Genomic DNA, 26,886 nt, shown 5'->3' on the forward strand with positions numbered 1-26,886 from the left:
TTTTTTGCAAGTGTTTGGTTCCCCCAGAATATGATAGCATATGACATCAATGAGTGGAAGTAGCCAAAGTAGGCAACCTTAATGGTGTCAACTTCAGCCACTGAAGAAATTACCCTTAATACAAATGTTGCCGAGCTAAGTTTTTTACATAGATGAAGAATGTGAACTGACCAATTACATTTACTGTCTATGTAAGCACCCAGGAATTTTGTATCTTCAACTTTCGGTATTTGTTGATCTCTACATTTTATGTCAATTTCATCGAGATTACTTTGTGATGTGTGGAACCTCATATAATGGGTTTTATCTGCATTGAGTGAGAGACCATTTGAGGAGAACCAATTTAAGATGTCATTAAAACAGTACTTGTAGTTTGTTCAAGATCATGATCAATCAAATCGTCAATTAGAATTGTTGTATCATCGGCAAACAGGGTAAATTTGCTGTTTGTCTCAGAACAAAGAGGAAGGTCATTAATAAATATGAGGAAAAACAGAGGGCCCAAAACGGAGCCTTGAGGCACACCACACGTTATCGTGCCCCATTCAGACGAGGCAGGTTCTCCAGAAGAGCCATTTAGCATTACAGTCTGCTTCCGATCCTGTAGATATGATTGTAGCCACAAGCCAACAGTGCCACCTAAACCATAGTATTCTGCCTTTTTCAAAAGAATTTGGTGGTTTACACAGTCAAAGGCTTTCGTAAGATCACAAAAAATACCCACTGGAGACATTTTTTTGTTAATGGCTTCCAAAACTTGGTTGCTGAAAGAGAATATTGCCTGTTCAGTACAAAGACCAGCACGAAAACCAAACTGATTTTTGCTTAAGATACTGTGGAAGTTGACATGGTCTACAATCCTCCTGTGCATGAGTTTTTCTAGAATTTTCGAGAAGGTAGTTAATAGGGATATTGGGCGATAGTTTGTAACAATGCTTTTATCACCTTTTTTTAAAGAGAGGAATCACTCCAGCCAATGATAATTTGAGCAAGGGGTAATTAAGTTTAGAGTTTATTGTATGTATGTATGTATGACAAAATTGTATTATTATTATTATTATTATTATTATTATTATTACTATATTGTTTGTTAACATCAGCTTTCTTTGTTTACGGTGAAATTTTACCATGATTTGACATGTGTCCTGTACCTGAGTCAAATGATTTAGATTATGTTCATTCACCATATAGCAGAGACACTGAGTTGCAGATAGGCTGTACATTCACCATATAGCAGAGATGCTGAGTCGCAGATAGGCACAACAAAAATACTCTCACAATTGAAGCTTCCGGCCATTAAGGCCTTCGTCAACAATACAGACACACACACACACACACACACACACACACACACACACACGTGTGTGAGTGTGTGTGTGTATTGTTGACGAAGGTCTTAATGGCAGAAAGCTTTAATTGTGAGAGTCTTTTTGTTGTGCCTATCTGTGACTTAGCATCTCTGCTTTGTGGTGAGCAGCAACTTTCCTTCTCATAATATTGTTACATTCCATCCTGGATTTTCCATTGTTAGATTATATATATTATGAGGCAAGTAAACCACAATTCACAAAAATTAAATGTGTGTTTGATCATGTAACTAAAATGTAATGGATATTTTTTAACACTCACATGGAGGACTTCAAAATTTTTTATTGTTTTGCATCAACTGCCACTTTTCGTGCCATACAGATGTCATGTGTAAATCAATTTGCATTTATATTGATCTTCCAATTACTTTACTAGATGGGAAATTATGACATCATGTGCAAATTATCTAATAGCACTGCTCAGATTACCTCCTAAATCATTTATATAGCACATGACCTTTAACTTCAACATGAGAATTCATCCTGTCATTGCCCTGAAGCATCTTAAAAATGATATGAGGGATGTTCTATAGATACGATGGTGCTTGTGTGGCTCATGCAGTCATATGGCCTGAATCTTGTTGAGCATGTTGGGACACAATCATGTGAGATGTGAATGGATTAGACACAATTTCAGCTAAACTCCATGGGTTGTTGGCATTCGTTGAGCAGTCATGAATCAGAAAGACCACCCCAGTGTTTTCAACATCTTGTGGAGCCAAGACATCACATTTCCTTTGTCATTTGAGTAAAAAGAGTGATATACATAACTAGCTACATGTATAATTTAGTCACTGATGAGCAAATATTCACTATTGAACTTCATCCAGAATAATGCAACACAATTTGAAAAGAAAAATGTCCACAGGCACAATAGTAGAAGAAAAACTAGCCTTCATTACTGGTTACTAAAGACGTCAGTGGCTCAGAAAGGAGTTTAGTGTTTGACCACAGAGCAGACTCGCCTGCTCTGAGAATCACTTCAAAAGTCTGCGCCAAAGAAGATGCCAGAATGGCACATTCAGACCATTTCCAGTCTCTTCTGTTGTAAAACAATATTCTGGTATAAATAGTAGTCACATAAGAATGTAGGCTTCCACTGCCTCTGTTGCTCAAGGTAAAATATTCTTGCAGGTTCCTCCAAGCTGACATTTTGACTTTCTTACACGAACTGGCTGAACACCATCACACAGTGTGTAATCAGAGAGAAAGAGAGAGTACCTGAGAATGTTTCTGTTGTTTGTGTGTGCGTGGAAAAGGGGGGGGGGGGGCATGGCTACTTTCACTTCTGTAAAAAATAAAAAGTGAAACTTTTGTGAACCACTCTAATTCAAGGACTGAATAATGCTGTTAGCTGTGTGGCAAGTGGCACTATTTTTAATTGCAAAGCTGAAAGCTACACCATAAGCAGTGGTGTATTGAACAAAATCCTCCACTGTTCATGATGCAGGTAAATATTTTCTTTGAAATATTCTCATGTAAATATTAATATAGATATAATAGAGGGAAACATTCCACGTGGGAAAAATATATCTAAAAACAAAGATGATGTGACTCACCAAACGAAAGTGCTGGCAGGTCGATAGACACACAAACAAACACAAACATACACACAAAATTCAAGCTTTCGCAATCCACGGTTGCCTCGTCAGGAAAGAGGGAAGGAGAGGGGAAGATAAAAGGATGTGGGTTTTAAGGGAGCGGGTAAGGATTGGAATGACTCCTTACCCTCTCCCTTAAAACCCACATCCTTTTATCTTCCCCTCTCCTTCCCTCTTTCCTGACGAGGCAACCGTGGGTTGCGAAAGCTTGAATTTTGTGTGTATGTTTGTGTTTGTTTGTGTGTCTATCGACCTGCCAGCGCTTTCATTTGGTAAGTCATATCATCTTTGTTTTTAGACATGTAAATATTAAGTTATTTACAATTACTGAGAAAGCAGCACCTCTTTTCAATGTAGCAGATCTCCTTCAAAGTTATTTGGTTCAATTTAGCTGCCATTAGCGCAAATAATGTGAACCTGTAGAGCATTACTTCATTGTTAACACAGTGCAGAGATCACGTTTCTAACAGTTGCTTCACTTTGATAGTTTATGATTATTCCTTCCATGTTGTTGTTGTTGTTGTTGAGGTGGTGGTCTTCAGTCCACAGACTGGTTTGATGCAGCTCTCCATGCTACTCTATCCCGTGCAAGCTTCATCATCTCTAAGTAAATACTACCCCTCATGATATATGCCTCTACATCCTTGCATTTGTCCTCTGGCCATTCCTACTTATCCATTTTGCACTTCCTATCAATTTCATTTTTGAGATGTTTGTATTCCTTTGTGCCTGCTTCATTTACTGCATTTTTATATTTTCTCCTTTCATCAATTAAATTCTGTATCTCTTCCATTACCCAAGGATTTCTACTAGCTTTCGTCTTTTTACTCACTTGATGCTCTGCTGCCTTCACTATTTCATCTTTCAAAGTTACCCATTCTTCTTTCCCCTGTTCTTGCCAATCGTTCCCTAATGCTCTCTCTGAAACTCTCTACAACCTCTGGTTCTTTGAGTTCATCCAGGTCCCATCTCCTTAAATTACTACCTTTTTGCAGTTTCTTCAGTTTTAATTTGCAGTTCATAACCAATAAATTGTGGTCAGAGTCCACATCTGACCCTGGAAATGCCTTACAACTTAAAAGCTGGTTCTTAAATCTCTGTCTTACCATTATGTAATCTCTCTGAAACCTTCCTGTGTGTCCAGGCCCCTTCCATGTACACAAACTTCTTTCATGAGTCTTAAACCAAGTGTTAGCTATGATTGCGTTATGCTCTGTGCAAAATTCTACAAGGCGGCTTCCTCTTTCATTCCTTACCCCTAGTTCATATTCACCTACCACTTTTCCTTCTCTTTTCCTACTATCAAATTCCAGTCCCCCATGACTATTAAATTTTCATCTCCCTTAACTATCTGAATAATTTCTGTCTGTCCGCATGAATGGCCACCAACAAACTGTGGCCAAAAAACAAGTGGACCACCCTGTTGCTGAACACGCTGCCAAACATGATACCCCTCATCTCGATGACTGCTTCACAGCCTGTGCCATAAGGATCTTTCCCACCAACACCAACTTTTCTGAATTGAGCAGGTGGGAACTTTCCCTGCAATACTTCCTACGTTCCCATAACCCTCCTGGCCTCAACCTTCGTTAGTCACTGTCCTCACCCATCCAGCCCCCTCCCTGTTCCCATTCCAGCACTACACAGCCATCATTTCACTGCCACACCCAGTCTTTTAATTTATTTTTATTTCTCTCCTTTCCGCTACTTACCCCCTCCCCCCTCTGCAACTTCTCTCCTGTCCTCTGTCTAAACTGCAACACTTCACTGTCTGCCACTCCCACCTTACTATCCCTCCCCTTCCCCGCCCCAGCCTCCTCCTTACCCCCACCCAGTTGCCACTTCCATCATGCACTGATGCTGCTGCTCGCAGTGTAGTTGCAGCTCTCTGAGACTGCAGATGTATGTGCAAGTTGCGCTTGTATGAGTGTGTGTGTGTGCGTGTGTGTATGTGTGTCTACTGCTGACAAAGGCCTTAATGGCCGAAAGCTATGATTGTGTGAATCTTTTTACTGTGCCTATCGCGACTCAGCATCTCCGCTATATTGTGAGTAGCAACTTTCCATTTCTCGTATTGTTACATTCCATCCTGGATTTTCCACTGTTTGAATAATTTCTTTTATCCCATCATACATTTCTTCAATCTCTTCGTCATCTGTGGAGCTAGTTGGCATATAAACTTGTACTACTGTGGTAGGCATGGGCTTCATGTCTATCTTGACAACAATAATAAGTTCACTATGTTGTTCATAGTAGCTTATCCATGTTCCTATTTTTTTACTCATTATTAAACCAACCCCTGCACTACCCTTATTTGGTTTTGTATTTATAACCCTGTATTCACTTGATCAGAAGTCTTGTTCTTACTGCCACCAAACTTCACTAATTCCGACTATATCAGACTGTAACCTATCCATTTCGCTTCTTAAATTTTCTAACATACATGCCTGATTAAGGGATCTGACATTCCATGCTCCGATCCATAGAATGCCAGTCGTCTTTCTCCTGATAGCAATGTCCTCCTGAGTAGTCCCCACCCAGAGATCTGAATGGGGGACTTTTTACCTCTGAAATATTTTACCCAAGAGGATGCCATCACCATTTAACTATACAGTAATGCTGCATGCCCTAGGGAAATATTACTGCTGCAGTTCCCCTTGCTTTCAGCCGTTCACAGTACCAGCACAACAAAGCCATTTTGGTTGATGTTACAAGGCCAGATCAGTCAATCATCCAGACTGTTGCCTCTGCAACTACTGAAAAAGCTGCTGCCCCTCTTCAGGAACCACATATTTGTCTGGCCTCTCAACAGATAACACCCCCCCCCCCCCCCCCCAAGTTGTGGTTGCACCTACCGAACAGCTATCTGTATCGCTGAGGCACGCAAGCATCCCATCAACGGAAAGGTCCACGACTCACTGGGGGAGGGGGGGGGGGGGGGGGGGGGGGGGGAGGCCTGGGTTCCTTCCATAATTTACCAAATCTGTGAACTGGAATCTGTGAACTGCTGTTAATGCTAATGTTCATCTTATATAGATTTTAAATTTTCCAGTATGTAAACAGCTGATGGTGTTCTCCAACATCATTAAAGTTACGGTCATTCCACATCAAAACACACAATAATTCAAGGATTTGTATCTCTCTATCTCAGATTTTCACAGAACTTTGCACATTTTCTTATACTTATAACATAGGAACTCTCCGCCCCCCGGTAGCTGAGAGGTCAGCACGACAGAATGTCAATCCTAAGGGGCCGGGTTCAATTCCCGGCTGGGCTGGAGATTTTCTCCACTCAGGGACTGGTTGTTGTGTTGTCCTAATCATCATCACTTCATCCTCATCGACGCACAAGTCGCCAAAGTGGCGTCAAATCAAAAGACTTGGACCCAGCGAACTGCCTAGCTGACGGGAGGCCCTAGTCACACGACTTTTACATTATACTTAGTAACTTCTGCAAAATCTTTTTGATCTCACACTACAGTTTTATTTTATATCGAATTTTAAATGTAATGATATTGTGATAACTGGGCTCTGCAAAAATGTCAGTGAATACTGGTACTTATTCACATAAATGCCCATAACTCAGGTGTTTATGAAGTTTTTGATATTTAATTTTTTTCAGAAGTTAAGTAAGGCATATAGTTAACAGATGCCCAATTACAAAGAAAATTTTTAAAAATTATTATTGTATGTCAATTTTCTATTTCAAAAAAATTGCGAGGATGTGGAAGAATGCTTAAATCACATTTCTGCAACCTGCTGAGAACTTGATTTTGGTCTTAAATAATCCCCTAGATTGTAAGATTTCTAATAAAATAGAAATTTTAATTGGTCTTCTGTTAATCAACACGCACACTTGAAATCAAAATACTTTTTGCTGTGATGCAAAAGGGTCATTCATTTTAAGCAAGTTCGTCCACTCACTGTATCACTGCCTCAGATGCAAGAGTATCAAATTAGCATATTTAAGTATAACTCATTCTAGGCAGGCAATTTAACTTTGAAGTGAGAAAAGTTATTTCCTTTCATTTGACTAATTCAGTAATTTTTTAAAGACTATAATTGTATGATTTATGTGTTCAGCCAATCACCTACTCACAGTGATAAAAAAGTGTTCTTAGAGAGCAGTAGCTTGTTTAAACCTTTATAGGCATGAAAACAATGCTGCAATTGCTGAAATTCATTGTTGAGAATAACTGGCATGCAACAATTATTTGGCCTCAGTTGTTCTTTGTCTTTCTGTGAGACAGGTCATATCTGTTTGTGGTGCAGTCCTATCATTTGACTTGTATAAAGTATGTTTTAAGTGAATTAGTGCTCAGTTAATGTGAATTCATGCACTGTTGGAAAATTGCTAAAAAAACATCATGTCATTTTTCAACCCATACGTTAGTAAAAACTCTACAAAAAATAAAAGAGCTGGGAGAAGACCATCGAGATTTGATATTGCTGCAATCCAATATAAGCTTTCCACAAGATCAAGAAAATGCTACAATATGTGGACATTACAGATAATATTACTTAAAAGTTTTTGAATGTCATCAATGAACTTGTTGTGATCCTTTCAAAAAACACACACACAAACAGTAAAAAAATCTCTGAGGTCAGTTTGCTTCTCTTTGCCTAAAATATTAAGTGCTAAAAGAATCAATGTAAAACCAGGCCAAATACTATGCACAACATGTTGTAAGATTTGTGACCAGAAAACTGACGTCAGTGACAGAAATAAAAGTGATGCAGATGATCCACAGATGACATTTCATGAATCAGTACTAAAGAGACAAAGTAATGAGGATGCAAATAAAACTTTACATTATTTTGGGTGATCTCCCTTAAGACTTCTCTCAATTCCAAATCACAGCAAGGCTTCATAGGGCAAAAAGAAGCTAGAAAAAGTAAGACATGTTTTGGAAAGAAAAGTGTGCGGGAACTAGTTTGCAGTATTGAAGATTCTGACCGTAGAGAAGAGAAATTTGATGACAAGAGAAGAAAGTGCATTATTTCATTGATGGATGTGCTGCTCAACATAAGAATAGAAAAAGCTTTAAAAATTTGTGAGCGCAAAAAATGATTTTTCTATTGATGCTGAGAATTTCTTTTTTGTTACTAGTCATGGTAAATCTGCCTGTGATGGTTTGAGAGGAACTATATAACATATATAGAGAAGAGCTAGTCTTCAACTATATGCACAAATAACAACTGCATCTGGGCTTACGATTTCTGCAAAGCTAATATTGAAAAATGTTTTTTTCACTTCTTAGAGAAAGTCGATGTAGATTTCCTACGCAAAAACCTTGAGAAGAGATTTTCGACAACCCGCACAATACCTGGTACCAGGAATTTTCACCATTACAAACCACTTTCCTGTGATTCTTTACGGATTAGATTTAGTTTTCGTTCCATAGACCCAAAAAATGAGATGATTCTCATGGGTGTGGGACATATCGGAAAGTATAATATAAAAAACATAAAACATTTGAATATAATACTTACCACCCCAATCATTTTCCAGGTGATTGTCAAAATAGGTGAATACAATACAGTAAACTGGAACACTTAATATTAACAGAATTAATATGCTGTCACAATGAAACATTGATGTGCACTATTAATAAATTTATCACACACAAAATACCTATCTTGACTGTTGTGACCAAGTGCTGTCAAAACTGAAACCTAACAGACATTTTTACTTAAGCTAGCCTAACAGTCTCTGTTAAGACGTTCATCTATAGAATAGAAGGAGCTGCCTATCAAAAAGTCTTTCAGACTCTGTTGAAACTGTGCTTTACCTGAAACCGAGTTTTTAATGATTGCTGGCAATTTATTGAAAATGTGTGTTCCTGAATATTGGACCTCTTTTTGGACCAAGGTAAGTGATTTTAGGTCTTCATGTAGATTGTTCTTATTCCTAGTATTGATACTATGTATTGAGCTATTGGTTGGAAATAGCAATATATTACTTGCAACTAATTTTATTAACGAATTAATATACTGAGAAGCAGTGGTTAGAATACAAAGTGCCTTGAACAGGTTCTACTTAACGTTCTTGAATTTACAACACAAATGTTTTGCTTGTTACCCCATAATATGATCCCTTACGACATAATAGAACGAAAGTAAGAAAAGGATGCAAGGTTTTTTACATTTATATCTCCTACATTTGACATCATTCTCAGTGCAAATGCAGACTTGTTCACGTGCTTAAGCAATTCTTGTAATCCCAGAAATTTAACCCTGTCAATATCTTCAATCTGCATGTCTTTATACATTATACACATGCTGGAAGGAAATTTTTTACACATTCTGAACTGCATATAGTGGGTCTTTTCAGAGTTTAATGATAGTGAATTAGCTTTAAATCATTTATTAATGTCAGTGAAAATTTAATTAGCAGCTATTTCTAAATCTGTACTCGCTACTTATTGCAATTTTTTTTATCATCTGCAAATAAAACAAACTTGGCATATGGCAATATAACAGACGAGAGGTCATTAATGCACACAAGAACAAGCAATGGATCCAAGAAGGAACCTTGAGGAACACCACATGTAATTAATTCCCAATCAGATGAGGACTGACTGCTTACTGCACAGGTATTTCGCAATGGCACCTTTTGTCTCCTGTTAGATACACTCACACCATTTCGCAGCATTGCCGGTGACACCATAATATTCTAATTTACTTAAGAGAATGCTGTGGCTCACACAGTCAAAGGCTTTTGACAGGTCACAGAAAATGCCAGTAGCCTCTAATTTATTATCTAATGAATTAAGTACATTCTCACTGTAAGTGTAAATAGCTTTCTCTATATCAGAACCCTTAAGAAATCCAAACTGTGACTTGTAGAATATATTATTTGCACTCAGAAGCTTAAGTAGACACTTGAACACAAGCTTTTCAAATATTTTTGAGAAATTCAGCAAAGTGAAATTGGACGATAGTTGATGGAATCTCTTTATCCCCCTTCTTGTAAAGAGGCTTAACTTCACCACATTTTAGCCAGTCTGGGAATGTTCTGCTGATAAGAGATTGATAACAGAAATAACTTAAGACAGAACTCAACTTGCATGATCACTCTTTGATTAACTTCAGTGAAATGTTATCATACCCACTAGATTATTTCGATTTTAGGATTTTATGATGGGTGCTTCTTCTTTGGGACATGTGTCATTTCCATTTTATTGAAATTATTCTTAAAGACTGGTCTCAGGTAGCCAATTGCACTGTTAACTGAACCTGATAACCCCAAGCTGTCAGTAACAGAAATGAAGTACATGTTTAAGAGGTTTGCAACACTACATGCACTTGTTACCAAAGTCTCATTTATTTTTAGAGCTATCTGTTCCTCTTCCATTTTGGCCCCACCTGTCTCTGGCTTCGCTATATCCCATACAGTTTTTATTTTATTGCCCGGTGTAATTACCTCTTTCTCATAATAAAGCTGCTTCGAGTTTTGGATTACTTGCTACAATATTTTTCAGTATTCTTTGTAATGCATTACAATGCTAACATCAGAGCTGTTCCTAGATAGTAGGCACAGTCTCCTTTTGCGCCACATGATTATCTTTATTCCTTGTGTAATTCATGGTTTATTTTTTGACTTCTGTGTGATTTGAGTTACGTTTAGGGGAAAAACTTTTCAAAAGTGAAGGTAACTTTATTAATTAATGCTTTGTATTTTTCATTTGAGTCAGAAGTATTGTAAGCATTCTACCCAGTTCATCTCTTTGAGTAAGTTCCTGAATTTTTCAATTTTTGACTTATTTATTATGCTCCTGTACTCAAATTTAATAGCTTTTTTTTTATATCCTGAAAAGTTCCAACATTTAACACAAGATGCTTCTTGTCATGATCATATAGCCCATTTACTATTGGTTTCGTGACATGACTTTTTTCCCTAGATTTGCCTATAAAGATATTATCAATAGCAGTCTGAGCATTTACATATCCTAGTTGCAAAGTTCACAGTAGGAACTAAATTGAATGATAGTGTTACTGACTGCAATAACTGTTCACTGACAGAGCTTTTCAATAAATCCGCATGAAAATTATTATTATTATTTTTTTTTTCCACGAATTCCTTTCCTGTGCTAACCTCTTCATCTCAGAGTAGCACTTGCAACCTACGTCCTCAATTATTTGCTTGACGTATTCCAATCTCTGTCTTCCTCTACAGTGTTTGCCCTCTACAGCTCCCTCTAGTACCATGGAAGTCATTCCCTCATGTCTTAGCAGATGTCCTATCATCCTGTCCCTTCTCCTTATCAGCGTTTTCCACATATTCCTTTCCTCTCCGATTCTGCGTAGAACCTCCTCATCCCTTACCTTATCAGTACACCTAATTACTACTAACCAATATTTCCTTGTTTTTTACTGTGAGATGGGACAACAGAGTTTCCAGATTTTTTATGAAGAGGTTAAAATTTCCTGAAGGTGATCTGTATATACCTACTATTGTAAAGGCCTTATTATGAATGAAATACTACTTCTGTTACACAAGCTTCCAAGTGCTGCTCTGAGCAAAATTTATTAATATCACTATTCTTGACTCAAAACAGTTTCTGAAAAATGTGGCAACTCCTCCTTTCTCCATATTTACTCTACAGAAGTAAGAAGCTAAATTGAATCCAGTAACATTTAACATATCTACACCAGAGGTCACATGATGTTCAGAGAGGCAGACTATATCAACTGGTTTGCTCAACTCTAATTCTTCAACACAAATAAGCTACTCATTAAGTTTACCCCTTAGTCCTTGGATATTCTGAAGCAGTAAGGGTATCTTATTTTGTGCACTGGCTGAATTACAACTGGATGCAACTAATGTTCCTGTCAATTTTTGAGAATCTTTAGCATCAATTAGAGGCTGTCTGCATGCATTGTGTATGTTAAATTTGCTCTCTGCTTGGCTGTTTTATCAATGTGTATTTCATTTTCAGCCTGTCTCTGAACATCTTTTGTTTCTGCCCTCCATACCCTAAAAAAATACTGTTCTGTCACTTGTAACCACTGGTACTTTATACCACTCGTGACAGTGCCCCCCATCTGCTGACAGAGTCAACAGGAACCACACTGATATGAGACCCCATAACTGATTCAAGCAACAGTTCCACCTCTAAATTAACTCTCCAAAAAAAGAATATAAATGAGGCCCAGAACAGACATAAGCCAAACACCAGTATGTATCGTTGCTGGAGCTATCTTTACCAGGTCCCACTCAATTGAGTAATTAGGGTTCCTATCTATGGTGTTGCCCACCCCACCCACTCTTACCACAGTGTCTTCCTTTGCAAAGTGATCCTACATCCTTTATCAGACTTGCAATAGGCTTAAAAAAAAAACTTGTGACCTGGTAACCTGACCCTAGTTCACCCTGCAACTGTTGGCCAACACCTGTACCATGTGAAATACCTAACAACAAAACTTCCTCCTTCTTCACAACTTTTTCTGCCTCCTTACTTTTCAAACACTTCTTGAAAGTTTGTTGTGTGCCATCTACTCCTACATCTACTTGCGGCTCATCAGTTTCCAACTGTGACAACACGTCAAACCTGTTTTCCACATTCACAACAATAATGTCTGAGAAAGCCCTATTCCTATTTCTTCTATAACATGTTGTCACACCCCACTTCTCTTTTCCCTTCTCCCCCCCTTAACCTTTCCAGATCTTGTTTCACTTTATCTAGTTCCACCTGAAGGGCAGCAATCTTCTCCTCCAGTTCCACTATCTTCCTGTCTTAGAAGAGTAACTTCTTCTGAAATGCTTTCCTTGATTTTTTCATTCATTGAAAAAGCCCCACAATGGACACGCACTTGTCCGAAACAAAATTCTTTTGTAGCAGCTGTACATTTATTTATTTATTTATTTATTTCGTATTCCATTAATCCGTATTGTGATAAATCACAAGGATGTGGAATGAGTCATGATTACATACAACAGATATAATACACATATATAAAATGACAAAAATGTACCACAAGATTATGAATAAGTTTGTAGGTTAAAATCAAATCAAAGGTATAGCTCAAGTAATATAAAACAATACCTAAAAAGGAAATATAGTACATTTTCCAAATTAAACAAATAATACACATATATAAAATGACAAAAATGTACCATAAGATTATGAATAAGTTTGTAGGTTAAAATCAAATCAAAGGTATAGCTCAAGTAATATAAAACAATACCTAAAAAGGAAATATAGTACATTTTCCAAATTAAACAGTTAATGTGATCTATAGCAAACAAATTTTTATCAGTATAAAAAATCATTGCTTTATCTGTAGATACTCATCAAGAGAATAGAAGGAATTTACCATTAGGTATTCTCTCAATTTACATTTAAAAGTAGGTAAGACATTAATGTGATCTTTAATACCTGATGGAAGGGAGTTGAAAATTTTTGTGGCTGAATAATGAACACCTTTCTGAACAAGACTTAAATGTTTCAGATCCCTGTGTAGATCATTTTTAGACCTAGTATTATGATCATGACATTCACTATTAGTTTTAAAAAGAGATAGGTTGTTAGAAACAAAAATCATCAAAGAAAATATGAATTGAGAGGTAAGTGTTAATATTTGTAACTTATGAAACAGACTTCTGCAAGAATATCTTGGATGAACACCACTCATGATTCTAACAGCTCTCTTCTGTGCAGTAAATATTTTTTTGGCTAAAGGCTTGTTGCCCCAAAATATTATGCCATACGACATGATAGAATGAAAATAACCAAAGTAGGCAGCTTTAGTAGCGTCCTCATCACCAATGGGGGTGATTACACGCAGAGCATAAGTTGCCACACTGAGCCTTCTATGTAGGTCTAAGATATGCTCAGACCAGTTCAGCTTGCCATCAATTAGAATGCCCAAGAACTTAGATGATTCACAGTGTAGTATATTTTGGTTACCACAGTTTAAGTGGCATACTTCATTTTCTTGTTGAGATGTGTGAAATTGCATATACTGAGTTTTCTGAATGTTTAGAGTTAGTCCGTTGCACTTAAACCAGTGTAGGATGTCAACGAGTACAGCATTACATTTATTTTCTAGGTCACTGTTAGTTCGACTTTCAAGCAGAATAGTGGTGTCATCGGCAAAAAGAGTAAATTTACACTCGGTGTCTGTGCAAAGTGGGAGATCATTGATGAAGATAAGGAAAAGCAAAGGTCCTAGGATGGACCCCTGAGGCACACCACACTTTAATGTGCCCCAATCAGAAGAAATGGGACTATCATTGGCACCATTAATTATCACCTTCTGTTTTCTGTTTTGCAGATATGATTCTATCCATCTACCAATGCTACCTCGCAAGCCATAAAAATTAGCCTTATGTAAGAGAATGTTGTGGTCCACACAGTCAAAGGCCTTAGACAAGTCACAAAAAATTCCAATAGGTGACATTTTATTATTTATTGACTCTAAAATTTCATTTGTGAGAGAAAAAATAGCCTGCTCAGTTGATCTACCTTTTTGGAAACCAAACTGGTTTCTGTTGAGTATGTTGTGGCTGTTAAGATGTTCTACAATTCTTGTATACATTAGTTTCTCTAATACTTTTGAGAAACTACTTAGTAGTGATATTGGACGGTAGTTAGATAAATTAGTTTTGTCACCCTTCTTGAAAAGTGGTTTCACAACGGCAAGCTTTAATCTCTCTGGGACAACACCTTGCTGGATAGACTCATTAAAAATGTGACACAGGACTTGACATATGTGGTCACTACAATGCTTCAGTATTTTTGGTGAAATGTTGTCAATACCAGTGGAATTTTTATTTTTTAAGGCCTTGATGGTATTTTTAACTTCAGTAATAGTAACTGGGGCAATACAAATTGGGTCATACGTGTTAGGGTTAGCTCTGTGTAATAAATGCGTAGCAGCATTTAAGGAACCGTTACAACCTACTTGTTCTGCTGCAGTTATGAAGTGATTGTTGAATATGTTGGAAACTGTTACAGGATTATGAATAACCTTATCCTTATAGCTTATCTCTGTGGTATTAACATTCTTGTTACTCTTGCCACACTCTCTCTTTATAACATTCCAAACTGCTTTTATTTTGTTCTCAGATTTATCAATTTCAGACTTAATATACAGACTCTTGGATTTGTTTATCACCCTTTTTAAAATTTTACAATATAACTTAAAATGAGACCTTTCAAGGGGATCATTTGATACTCTTAGTGAGGCATGTAACTCCCTCTTAGTCCTGCAAGAAATTTTTATACCTCCAGTAATCCATGGTTTACTGGAAGAAACCTCATTGTTCTTTCTGACAGTTTTTTTTGGGAAAGCCATTTCAAATACAGATATAAATTCATTTAAAAAAAGGTTAAATTTATCATTAACATCTGATGTGCTGTACACTGGCTCCCAATCTATCTGTGACAAATAGTCGTTAAAGGCAGACACAGTTTCAGTGTTTATACATCTATAGGACCTATAGGTGTGGGAGATTTTATTGCACAAACTGATGTTATTTACTTTCAGAAGTTGTCCATCATGGTCAGACAGGCCATAAATTACTTTGCTCACACTAGCACTGTTGACTCTATTCTTGTCAATGAAAATATTATCTAGAAGGCTCTTGCAATTTTCTGTAACTCTAGTGGGCCAGGTAACCATCGCAGCCAAGTTGTAAGAATTCATTAAGTGGTCCAGGTCAGTTTTGAGGTTGTTATCAGTTAAGAAGTTGACATTAAAGTCACCTACAATTATTAAATTTCTAGTTTTAGAGAACAATTTGGTCAAAAGAGATTCTAACTTATTCATAAAGATGCAAAACTTCCCTGCTGGAGATAGGTGGAACTTTGCCTTCATCAGAATTGTCTCTGATGAAGGAGGAGATGTTGAACTACTTTTTCTCCACCCACCTGGATCAGTGGTGTCATTCTTTTGGCCTGAGAAGGAAGACTCTTGTTTTGTGCCTTTGGAAAACATTTTATGTGCTGTTGATGTAATCAACATCATTAGGCCGAATATATTACTTCAATGAAAAAGATATGAAGTTAACAGAATATAATTTGTCACAGTGGATTAAAAACAGAGATGCTGTTAAGAAGTTTCATTGCTAGTTTCATGGATCTTCATTGCTGGACATGTACATTTTCAGTTAACATTAGAATGGCTAGAATAATTGACACCCTAACATAAAATTAACTCATATAATGAAAATATTTCAATTAAATTTATAACTTTTGGCTCTGTACTTTCATGAAGCAGCCTTACTATAGGTTGTCAGTTTACATAATCTGATTTGAATGGTCTTCTGAACAATGATGTGATGTATGTTAAATGAAAATCCAACATCTATCAAAACTCAGGGTGCTTCTTCTTTTTCCTTTTTTTAAAAATAATATCAGAGTTTCAATAAAAATAAATCTTGTGTCAGCTGTCAAAAAATGTTTTACATATTTAAAAATTATTGTTTGGACCACAACATCTTAAGTTGATTTTCTATATTCTCGTAAGTCAAGAATAGTTATTAATTTTTTCCCAATAAAAATACATCCCTTCTGTGACACCTGAGGAAATATGATAGTGATGTGTCGAAAATAAAATACTTTCTGTTATTATTATTATTTCTTTTGTATGAAGTAACGCAATCCAAATGACAAGCTTCTGTTGCGGCTTTACGTTTGTAAAAAGCTTCCATTTTTTCCCCTCAAACTACATGAAGTATGTGGAGAAATTCTGCATTGACTACTACCATGTAGAAAGTGCCAAGTAGAAAAAGTTTCATAATAATCTGAGGCAGTTGGTGTTAGGTATGGATGATCTTACTTAGAATTTTTTTTTTCTTATCACAACACAAAGTATTTTGATTTCAGATTTATTTGTATGTCCATTCATAGAAAATCCATTAACAGTTTTAATTTTTACAATGTGTACTATCTTGGGAATCATCTAAGACCAATTATAAGTGCCCACCAGGTTGTAGAAATATGATATAAGCATTTTTCAATGTGTCCGTACTTTTTCTGGAAACTGGAAAGTGACAATAATAAATTTGTTTGTATTGTTCTTTGTAGGCCTAACTTTACTGCTTAAGTAATTACATGTCTGTTAAGTGTGTGCTTCTCTCAACTTACAAAAAAAAAATCCAAATCAAAAGCTTCACAAACCTGAGTTATGGGCATTTATGTAGATAAGAACCATTTTGCATCAACATTCTTGCAGAGCCCAGTTATAAGAATATTACAACATTTAAAATTTAATATTAAAAAAAGTTTTAGTCTGAGAGCAAAAAGATTCTGCACAAATTCTTATGTTATAAGTATAAGCAAATGTGCAAAGTTTCATGAAAGTCTGAGATGATGGCTGACATGAGCTTCATGATTTGACTGCAATGACCCACTACATTCTGGTAAATACATAGTGTCAAGTACTAGATAATGGAAATGTGGTGTGGCTAGGGCCTCCCGTCGGGTAGACCGTTCGCCTGGTGCAGGTCTTTCGATTTGACGCCACTTCGGCGACCTGCGCGTCGATGAGGATGAAATGATGATGATTAGGACAACACAACACCCAGTCCCTGGGCGGAGAAAATTTCCGACCCAGCCGGGAATCGAACCCGGACCCTTAGGATTGACAGTCTGTCACGCTGACCACTCAGCTACCGGGGCGGACAAGTACTAGATAAAAACACCACGTGAGTAGTGTAAGAGGGACAGCAGAAGGCTTTTTCCTTCAAAGCAGTTGTTTTTCTTTAATAAATTGGAATATAAAATTAATACCCGTAATTTACAATAGCACAAAGGCAGGGTCATAACTGTTAGTACACTTCACAGAAGTAGCAAGCAGTCAATGAACGACTTGAATTATTCTATACTCCTAAGAGGTGTCATTCACACAGGGATTTCAGAACGCAAATGAATGAACAAGGTGATGTGGTGTTAAGCCACTGGACTTGTATTTGGAAAATGCCTTTACAGTCACTCCCTTCAGCCACCACGCCAAGTGTCAACTTTGTTTGCAAGAGTAATACTTCAAACCCATGTCAATCCACTAAGTCTCCATAACTGAAAGCTTGAGAGACAAGACATATTTTGATGATTATCATATGTTCATATCCACTTATTAACACATCTCCACATGCCAACCAGTTAACAACCTTAGATATTTTGATCAGGTCCCTGTACTATCCTGCAGAAGAGTAAAATGTTTAATAGATACAAATGTGCTGAGAGCAGCATTCCTCTCCGTCAACAATACATCATATTTGACAGTTGTTCAACATGACATCCATTAAGGTAAGCTCCACCAGTATTCTCCAGTGTACAGTGGGTGTTAAAAAAATTATGCACGAGCAATTTTTAAGGCAAGACATTCCAATTACAGGTCACACAACAAAAACGGGTATGAGCATTTGCTCTCAAACTAGTAAATGTATTCGACGGTGCATCGGACACTTTAATTTTTTTTTATATAAGCCTTTTATGTTGCTATGGTCTTCACTTTATTTCCAAGTAAACTGATTACCAAAAATATCTCAGAAATAAAGCATTTTAATATTCATGTCATTGAATTTTTGTAAAGTCTTTCTGGCACAAACTTCGTAATCTTGTCTCCTGTGCAAATATAAGTAAGCTGTATCTTCCTGTGTTTTTTAAATACTGTTTACAAAACTAGTGACGCTCATTAGACAAATAAACAAATGGAAAACTGCCTTTAAATTCAAACTCACTGTAATTGGCCAGTGGTGGAGCCAAGCGAATAAAAGATTTCACGCAGCTGTTGAATAATGGTTTTTTAGTGAGGACGTCTACTACATTCTTATTACAACGCAATACAACTCTTGCTGCCATTTCTAATCTTCAGTTGTTGTTTTTTTTTTTTTTCTTTTTCACATCAACATTCCCTCATTTCAATGAACAAATCTTTCAAAATGCAATCACTTCAGAGATTCTCCAAATCTCCATCATTTTAAACTCTATGATCTCTGGATAAATTGCAAGCAAAGTACACCTCTGGAACTTGTAAAGTAGTGCCATGCGTGAGGTCTGTGTTGGAGAGCTTTGGTTGTGTATGTTATGAATATTTTGTGTGTTGTGCACGTGGTCAAAACTTGCGAAGATATGTAAAATGTCTTTTTTTATAAGAACTCAATCAAAAAAGCAGTCAAATAAACGAAACAAAGTTAATGGTGAATACAGTGACAAGAAACGGCCTCGCAAAAAGGAAAGTGAAGAAATAGACAGTGATGAAGTAAGTGAGAGTAGTAAAAGCGATGTTGAAAGTGACATTGGAGAGACAGCTCAAGAGAAGAAGATACGCCTTGCTAAAATTTACCTTGAAGAAATCGAAAAGAGGGAACGCGAACGTGCCGAGGAAAATGACGTAAATAAGGATGTGATAACAAGTCGTCTTCAGGAAGAGATTAGAGAGAAATCGGATAAGTACAGGAGGAATGTTGCTAGTAAATACAAAGGATATTTAAAGGACGATGTGAAGGTGCTCAAATGTAAAGAACATAGTTTATCCCTTACTTGTGTTGTCGTCTCTCAAGACGGAAAAGCTATGTTCACGGCCTCTAAAGACGGTGGTATAGCAAAATGGTCACTTCCGGAAGGAAATAAACTGAAATCACTTAAAGGTGGCAAAGATGCGCCTCATGGAAGTCGAAAGCCAACAATTCTGTGCCTTGCTCTCTCGTCGGATGAGAAATTCTTAGTGTCCGGCGGCTTAAACAAAGTTATCAATGTGTGGAGCCCGGATACATTTCAGTTACTTCATTCGTTTTCAAAGCATAGTGGTGCAGTTACTGGACTAGCATTTAGGAAAGGTACGCACCAACTCTTTAGTGCTTCTGACGATAAAACAGTAAAAATATGGAATTTAGATGAAATGTCATATATTGAAACACTTTTTGGTCATCAAACCGGCATTACCAGTATAGATGCGTTGTCTGCTGACAGAGCTGTGACATCTGGTGGCGGAGACAACACTATCAGGATATGGAAAGTTGTTGAAGAATCTCAGCTCATATTTAATGGACATAGGGGATCTATAGAATGTGTGAAACTGATTACAGAAGATCACTTTCTGTCATGTGGAACTGATGGCGATCTTTGTTTGTGGGGAAGTATGAAGAAGAAACCCTTGTGTTCTATTTCTGTGGCACATGGTGTTAGTGATAATTCTGAACCAAACTGGATATCTAGCACAGCTGCCTATGTAAATAGTGATCTTGTTGCATCAGGCTCATGTAATGGTTCAGTGAAATTATGGAGATGTGGTGATTCCTATAGATCACTCGAACATTTGTTTGACATTTTAGTGGTTGGTTTTGTTAACTGTCTGGCCTTCACACCTGATGGTAGTTACCTTATTGCTGGAGTTGGTCAAGAGCACAGACTGGGGCGATGGTGGAGAAACAAAGATGCAAAAAATAGTATTCTTATAATACCACTGTTAATTAGTACAGAATAATTTATGTACAATAAATATTTTCTAACTTACTGACATTGTTTTCTCCTCCAAAAACAGTGTGACCAAATACATGTGTTTATGTCTGTGTAGATAAAATTTAATGTTGTACTTGACAGTGCATGTAGAATAGATCTTAGATAGTGTAAATGATATTGAGCCTTATCACATTAGAAATCGCCCACAGGTTCAACAGAACTCTCAGTTCGCAGTTTAGCATTTTTTCTCTTTGCTGTTTACAAGTTTGTTAAAGTACGAGTTATTAAGAACATACATCATACTTTATAATTATGATTTATTAAGAATGTACTTTCTCAGCGGTAGGTACATAAATATCTAACACACATTACACTGCAATCAACTTCCTTCTCCCTTGAAGATAATGAAGTGTCTTCATTTTAGTTTTCTAACTACGTTATTAGCAGCATACTATAGTTGCATATCAGCAAAACTCCATCACATTTATTGATAACCTGCAGGCTGATTAGTCAGTAGTAAATAAATAATTAAATTTATTTATAGTTTGTTATATTAAAATGTCGCAAAACAACATTTCTCGATGAACTTGATAAACTGCTTTAAGTTGTATGAGTTAAGTTGTGGGATTCACAGTAAGGAGGAACGTGATGTAAATGCAGAACAAATATTTAAAGTTCAATATGTTATACAAACTGTCACTGGGTAATGATGGGAAAAAAGTATCACTTTTCTAAAAGTAGAGAAACATCCTGTGATAGTTATATTTTTCCTTGGTTGTAGGTATCTTTGGTATTAGGAATTTTTTAATATATTTTCATGGGGTCAAGCCTGTTTTTTGTATCTTCCTCATCTCTCCCATCTTCACAACTTGCATTGCATCGTCTCCTGTCTGATGAAAATGCTTAAGATATTTTTATTTGTGTGTGCGTGTGTGTGTGTGTGTGTGTGTGTGTGTGTGTGTGATCCTTGTTTGATATTTATCAAATGGTTTTATTATTCCCATATTTTGCCTGCTACTTTACCTGTTTGTGTTTAAATCTCAAGCAAAGAGAGCTTGCCATTTCTGTTCATAGTTGTGTTGAGAAAAAAATATCTTGTCAGTTGACTTCATTAGTTCCACTTGGATCTTAACCTCGTGTTTTAATTCCTTTCGTATTATGTTAGTAATAACTTAATAAATGTGCAAACTTGTTCAACAGTTTGTCCCTTGGTCAGCATGTAACTACATGCAATAGTATTACAACTAACAGATAAGATCATAGAATATTTGGTTCTAGCATCAAATACTAATCACTTGTGTAACTGCTTGGTGCCATTTCCATCTTTTTGGATAGTCAAGTACGCTGTTTTCATCTGCAATGTTTATTATTATTATTATTAATTATCCGGTTTCGCAATGTAACATTTTACATTTTTTGGCACCCAATGATACACACCAAATTTAATTTTCATCCTCCTGTTTTATCTATCTGTCCATAAATTTTCCTCAATATTTCTTCCTCTGGTAGAGGTCTGAATGCCTTGAATCCATGTGGTCAGTGGTCTCCTTTTTTTTCTCCCCCTGGTGGCTTCCATTCCATGATTTTTCTGTTGTAATCTCTCCTTTGACATCCTTTCTGTGTGTCCATACTATAATGGTTGGTTTTCGTCTATAAAATCTGCAGTTGAATTTGTAACATTCATTTTCTTCCGGATGACTTCATTTCTGATTCTTTCTCACCTACATATCCCTGCAGACTGCCTCCAAAAGTCCATCTCCATTGCCATCAACCTTTTTACTTTTTATGATTTAAATGTCCATAATTCTGATCCATATGTCATAATACTTCTGATAATTGTGTTGAAGATTTTTCTTTTTGTTTCCATTCTGATCTGTTGGTCCCATAAAATACCATTTACTGTTACAATAGTAAACTCCCCAGCATTTATTCTTGAATTAATTTCCTTTTCTTGTTTTCCATCTTGTGTGATATTGACTCATAGATATTTGTACTGTTCCGTGTGTTTAATAGTTCCCATCCCTTCTTCCAGTGTCAAATCCTGTAAAGTGTTGGTGACAGTGCATCCTTGGCGTAATCCTTTTGTAACTTTAAATCCAGGTGAGAGATAATTTTGTAGCCTAATTTTATTCTTGCTACAGAGTTTTCGTAAAGGTTCTGAATTGCTTTAATTATGGTGGAACTAATATTAAATGCTTTTAAAGCTTTCCACAAGTTACATACGGATATACCATCATACACTTTTTCTATGTCTACAGATACTAACAGAAGGGGTTGATTTCTAACTTTTTTCTATTGAATTATCTGTTGCAAGCAAAATATATTATTTATAGGTGATCTCCCTGCTCTGAAGCCAGCCTGTTCTTCTGCCTCCATTTCCTTAAATTCTGTTTCCAAAAAATATTTAATAATCCTTCCATTAAGTCTGCTAAATACATTAGTTACAGTTATTCCTCTGTAGTTCTTGCTCTCATCTTTTCCTCATTTCTTGTGGATTGTTGATAAAAATCCTACTTTCCAGTCTTCTGGTATGGTCTCACCATTTAAGCATTTTTCAAAAAGGCTTCTCAAAAGTTCTTGTAATTTATCTTTATCATATTTCACTGGTTCCGTTGGTACACCTCCAATTCCAGTAGCATTTCATTCTTTTAAGTTTTAATTGATTTTTCTCTACTTCTATGTCCAGTGAAATGCTGCCATTATTTTGTTTTTCTTGTATATCCTTATTAATTATAACCAAAAATTCTCTTCTGTTTTCAGTCAGTAATTCGTTGAAGTATTTTTCCCAAGTCTCTATAGTAATGCAGCTAACTTATTGAGTTTCCTTAGAGTTTTTTTAATTTTTTTCAATACCCTCCATGCCTCTGAACTTCTTTACCTCGAATTAGATTATCCACTTTATTATGGGTATTTTCCCAATTCTTAATTTTTGCTTCTTGTGCTCTTAATTCTACCTTGTGCTGGATACTCTGTATATTTACCCATTTCAAATATTTTTCTTTCTTTATTTGGATCTCTTTCTCTATTTCTGTATCAAAATAGTATAAAGATTTTTTTCTCGTACTTAATTTCTTTATCCAGCACTTCTTTTGGCTGCCTCATGTAGAGCATTAATGATATAATTTATTGTATATCTGTATTGTCTAATTACTTTCCTTTTCTAGGCTATCTAGTTTGGCTAGATATCAGTTCCTCCTCATTAACAACTTCTTTGTTACATTTTATATCTACATATGGAAACACAATTTTACAGTTAACCAGATGATGGTCACTCTGGGTTACTCCTCTGTATGCTCTGACATCTTGTGTTTTAAAACTGTTTTTTTGCCAAATTATTATGTAATCAATTATTGATTTTCACTGGTGTGTTTTCTGGTGCCATGTATATTTATGAATTTCTGTATGTGGATAGAAACCATTCAAAATTTGTAATGAATTTTGTTCACATGTATTAATTAATCTTAGCCTCTTACCATTTACTATATTCTCTCCATGTGGTCCTTTTATTTTATTTCCTGCTTGTCATCCTGCTGTACTATTGAAATATCCAGCAGATATTATTTCTCTTGTATTTCCTATCCCTCGTCTTTAGTCATTTAATTTATTGGAGAATGTTTCTTTATGGTCATTCCACATTAAAGGGACCAATATTAAAAAGTGTCCCAACATATCCAAATCTAATGAAATTTAGTGTGAAGGCTCTACTTGGTCTTTGATGTTTATATACCAAATTTCAGTTCAGTATCTTCAGTGGTTGAATTCTTAAGGGATTTTAAAGAGGGGCTACTCACCTCTACATCATGTACGATGGCACAAATGTGCCAACTTTGCTAAGCCTTTTTAAAAGTTCTAGCAAACATTTGGTCATTTGCTGTAATATACATAGACAGCTTTTTACGCTGAATCAAACCATGGCAAAAATTATGGATTTAGCCATAAGTAAATATAGATACATGCCACCAAAGTGGCTAAAAAAATTTGTTGTGCTATTCTGAGAGCTGTGGTTTGACTGACCACTGTTACTTTTTGTATGAGCCACTCGCGCCCAAACTTCAGACAGCTATTCTTACCTATGATGTCTATATATCAATCAAATTTAATTAGCACTGGATCCCCAGATGAAAAGATATGCATCTGCAAATTTTGCCAAAATTTTCTACTTGCAATTTTTTTTTCGGCGCAGGGTGGGGGGGGGGGGGGGGGGCAAGACGTCAACTGTGTCTTCTTCAATACTTTTTTCCTTGCCACAGCTGGATAGAGCATCCTTTAAGCTTTCAAAGCTATATTGTTTTATTTCTGGATCTTGTGTATTGATGAGTAAGAATACCTATCAAAAGTAGGGAAAAAGGATTACTGATGAGTACAAAAATTAATACAATTTGAAGTTGTAATTCAAAAACTGTGTCATTGTAGTGTCTTTTAATACTATAAGATTTTCCTGTGGTTTAGGGAAAGTAACTATGCTGATAAGAAGTGTTTTTACACTATTTTACTGTGTAGAATATAAATATAATAAAACCTCAGAAAGTGCCCTGAAGATTATAAAATCTAGATCATCATCATGGAATGCTATGTTGCTTTAGAAGGGTTTAACCCTACAATGCATTGTCACTCAGTTTCCATTGATATTTTAAAGCTGCAATAGTTTTTTAAGGCTATATGCTCGTAGCAGTATTATACATTGCTGAATCACAACTTTCAATTGTTGCTTGCATTATTCACAATTTTCTCAGTGTCAGTCTTTATGTGGTGTAATCTTGGATGTTGACACTGTACAATCTTAGTGTTGAGTACTGAGTATTTGAATAATCAGTAATTATTGTTGTAGGTGAAGGTAGGTACTAAAATAATATGTTTTGATAGCCTAATTTGTATACTTTATATAAAAACAACACTGAATATTGTCTGAAGTCATCACCATTCTATCATGGGGGGGGGGGGGGAATCTGTTAAGGAAATGTCGCAAGTTGACAAGGAGCTTCTTCAGTGTAGGTCTGGGCTTGGTTTTACTGGAGATTCTTAAATTTTTTTTCATACCAGAATGCCTTGTTGACAACAAAATTTCATTTTCTGTGGAATTTCTGCAACCCAAAACATATAACCAAGAAGGCTTGACACCAGTAAACACTGCATTGGCTGATAGGTTGAAGTTACTGACCAATGAAGTTTTTAAACATGCTCAGAAAATTTGTACCAAATGTAGACATGAAATGCCCAAAAAGAATCATCCCACCAGGATAAGCAAGAATCATCATCCAGTGAAGCCATAAGTGTTGTTGATGTGCTTGCTTTACCTCCATAAAGTGCAAAGGTCTGAAAGCTTAAGGCCGCCGGTGTATGCCAAGCAGTTATTGCTTAGATACAAATGAAAGAGTGCCATAAATGTAAAGGTATGGACATCTTATTTGAACAACGTAAGTTTAAACTTCAGATTTCAAGCAATAGCTGTAAAGTTCAAATTTTGACCCTGGCCCCTAATAGCTGCACTACTGAAAAAATGGCCAAAGAATTTGCTGTTTCAACTAAGATGGTGAAGAAGGCTAGGAAACTAAAGATGAGATTTTGGCAACATCTGCAAACCAAAAAGGGGAAAGCTCATTGGTGGAATAAAACAAAATGCCTTCACTTTCTTTGAAGATGGCGAGTTTTCTTGTTTATGCCCAGGCAAAAAGGATTGTGTTGCAGTAAGAATAAATGGGAAAGGTTCACAAGGAGAAACGCCTACTCCTTTGCAACCTCAAAGAAATATTCTTTGCTTATTGTAAGCAACATGGAAATGAACTACCGTAAGCTTTTCAAATTTTGTGAGCTAAGGCCGAAATGGTGCAGTACAGCTGGTGCTTCTAGATCACATTCAGTATGTGTATGTGCAATTCATCAAAATGTGAAATTAATGTTGGCTTCAGCAACACCCATTCAAGATGACTACAAGGATTTGATGAAGAAAAAAAAAACTATACAGTTTGATATCAGAAACTTGTATGCTCCAACATTGTGAGGAATGTCCAGGAAAAATGCGACCAGAGGCTTTTCTTAAAGACTCTTTTAAAGACTATGACCCTGAAGAAACAGTGGAATACAAGCAATGGTTCCATGCTGCCATAGACACATTGGAGACTTGCCAGAGAACTGTTGAAGATTTCATGGCGGCATTGATTTTGGAAATTACCGGTTTAAGAAGCCATCACTTCGTGCCAGAACACCAAAGTTTACATGTTAAGCAGCTAAAAAGAAGTCTTGCAGAAAATGAATTAATTATGTTGATAGATTTTGCTGAAAATTATTCATTTGTTGTTCAGGATACTGTGGAAGGATTGCATTGGGAGATTAATGAGGCCACATTTCATCCATCTGATGTCTATTTGGATTGCAAAGAATGTCAAAGTATTAGCATTCATAGGGTCAGCAACTTTTCGGTCATAATACAATTACTATCCATGCCTTTCAAATAAAGTTGATAGCATATTTAAAGACAAGGACTGAAAACATTAAGAACATTTACTGCTT

The 26,886-nt window shown here is 36.3% G+C and overlaps 2 protein-coding genes across 2 annotated transcripts in view; one reads left to right on the top strand and one right to left on the bottom strand.

The window, feature by feature from the left end:
- LOC124616450 (peptide methionine sulfoxide reductase MsrB-like) overlaps positions 1 to 18,874 on the bottom strand; it is a 92,546-nt gene extending 73,672 nt beyond the window's left edge. The window contains exon 1 of the mRNA XM_047144762.1: positions 18,660 to 18,874. Coding sequence (XP_047000718.1) covers positions 18,660 to 18,780 — 121 coding nt within the window. The 5' untranslated portion in view covers positions 18,781 to 18,874. The remainder of the gene's footprint in view (positions 1 to 18,659) is intronic.
- A 104-nt stretch (positions 18,875 to 18,978) lies between these two features.
- LOC124549006 (U3 small nucleolar RNA-interacting protein 2) lies at positions 18,979 to 20,433 on the top strand. Its single transcript, XM_047125210.1, has one exon. It carries the CDS (start codon positions 19,058 to 19,060, stop codon positions 20,402 to 20,404), a length of 1,347 nt encoding a protein of 448 aa, XP_046981166.1. The 5' UTR covers positions 18,979 to 19,057; the 3' UTR covers positions 20,405 to 20,433.
- Positions 20,434 to 26,886: the final 6,453 nt, after the last annotated feature.

This window comes from Schistocerca americana, chromosome 1 (assembly GCF_021461395.2).
Source record: "Schistocerca americana isolate TAMUIC-IGC-003095 chromosome 1, iqSchAmer2.1, whole genome shotgun sequence".
Lineage (NCBI taxonomy): Eukaryota > Metazoa > Arthropoda > Insecta > Orthoptera > Acrididae > Schistocerca > Schistocerca americana.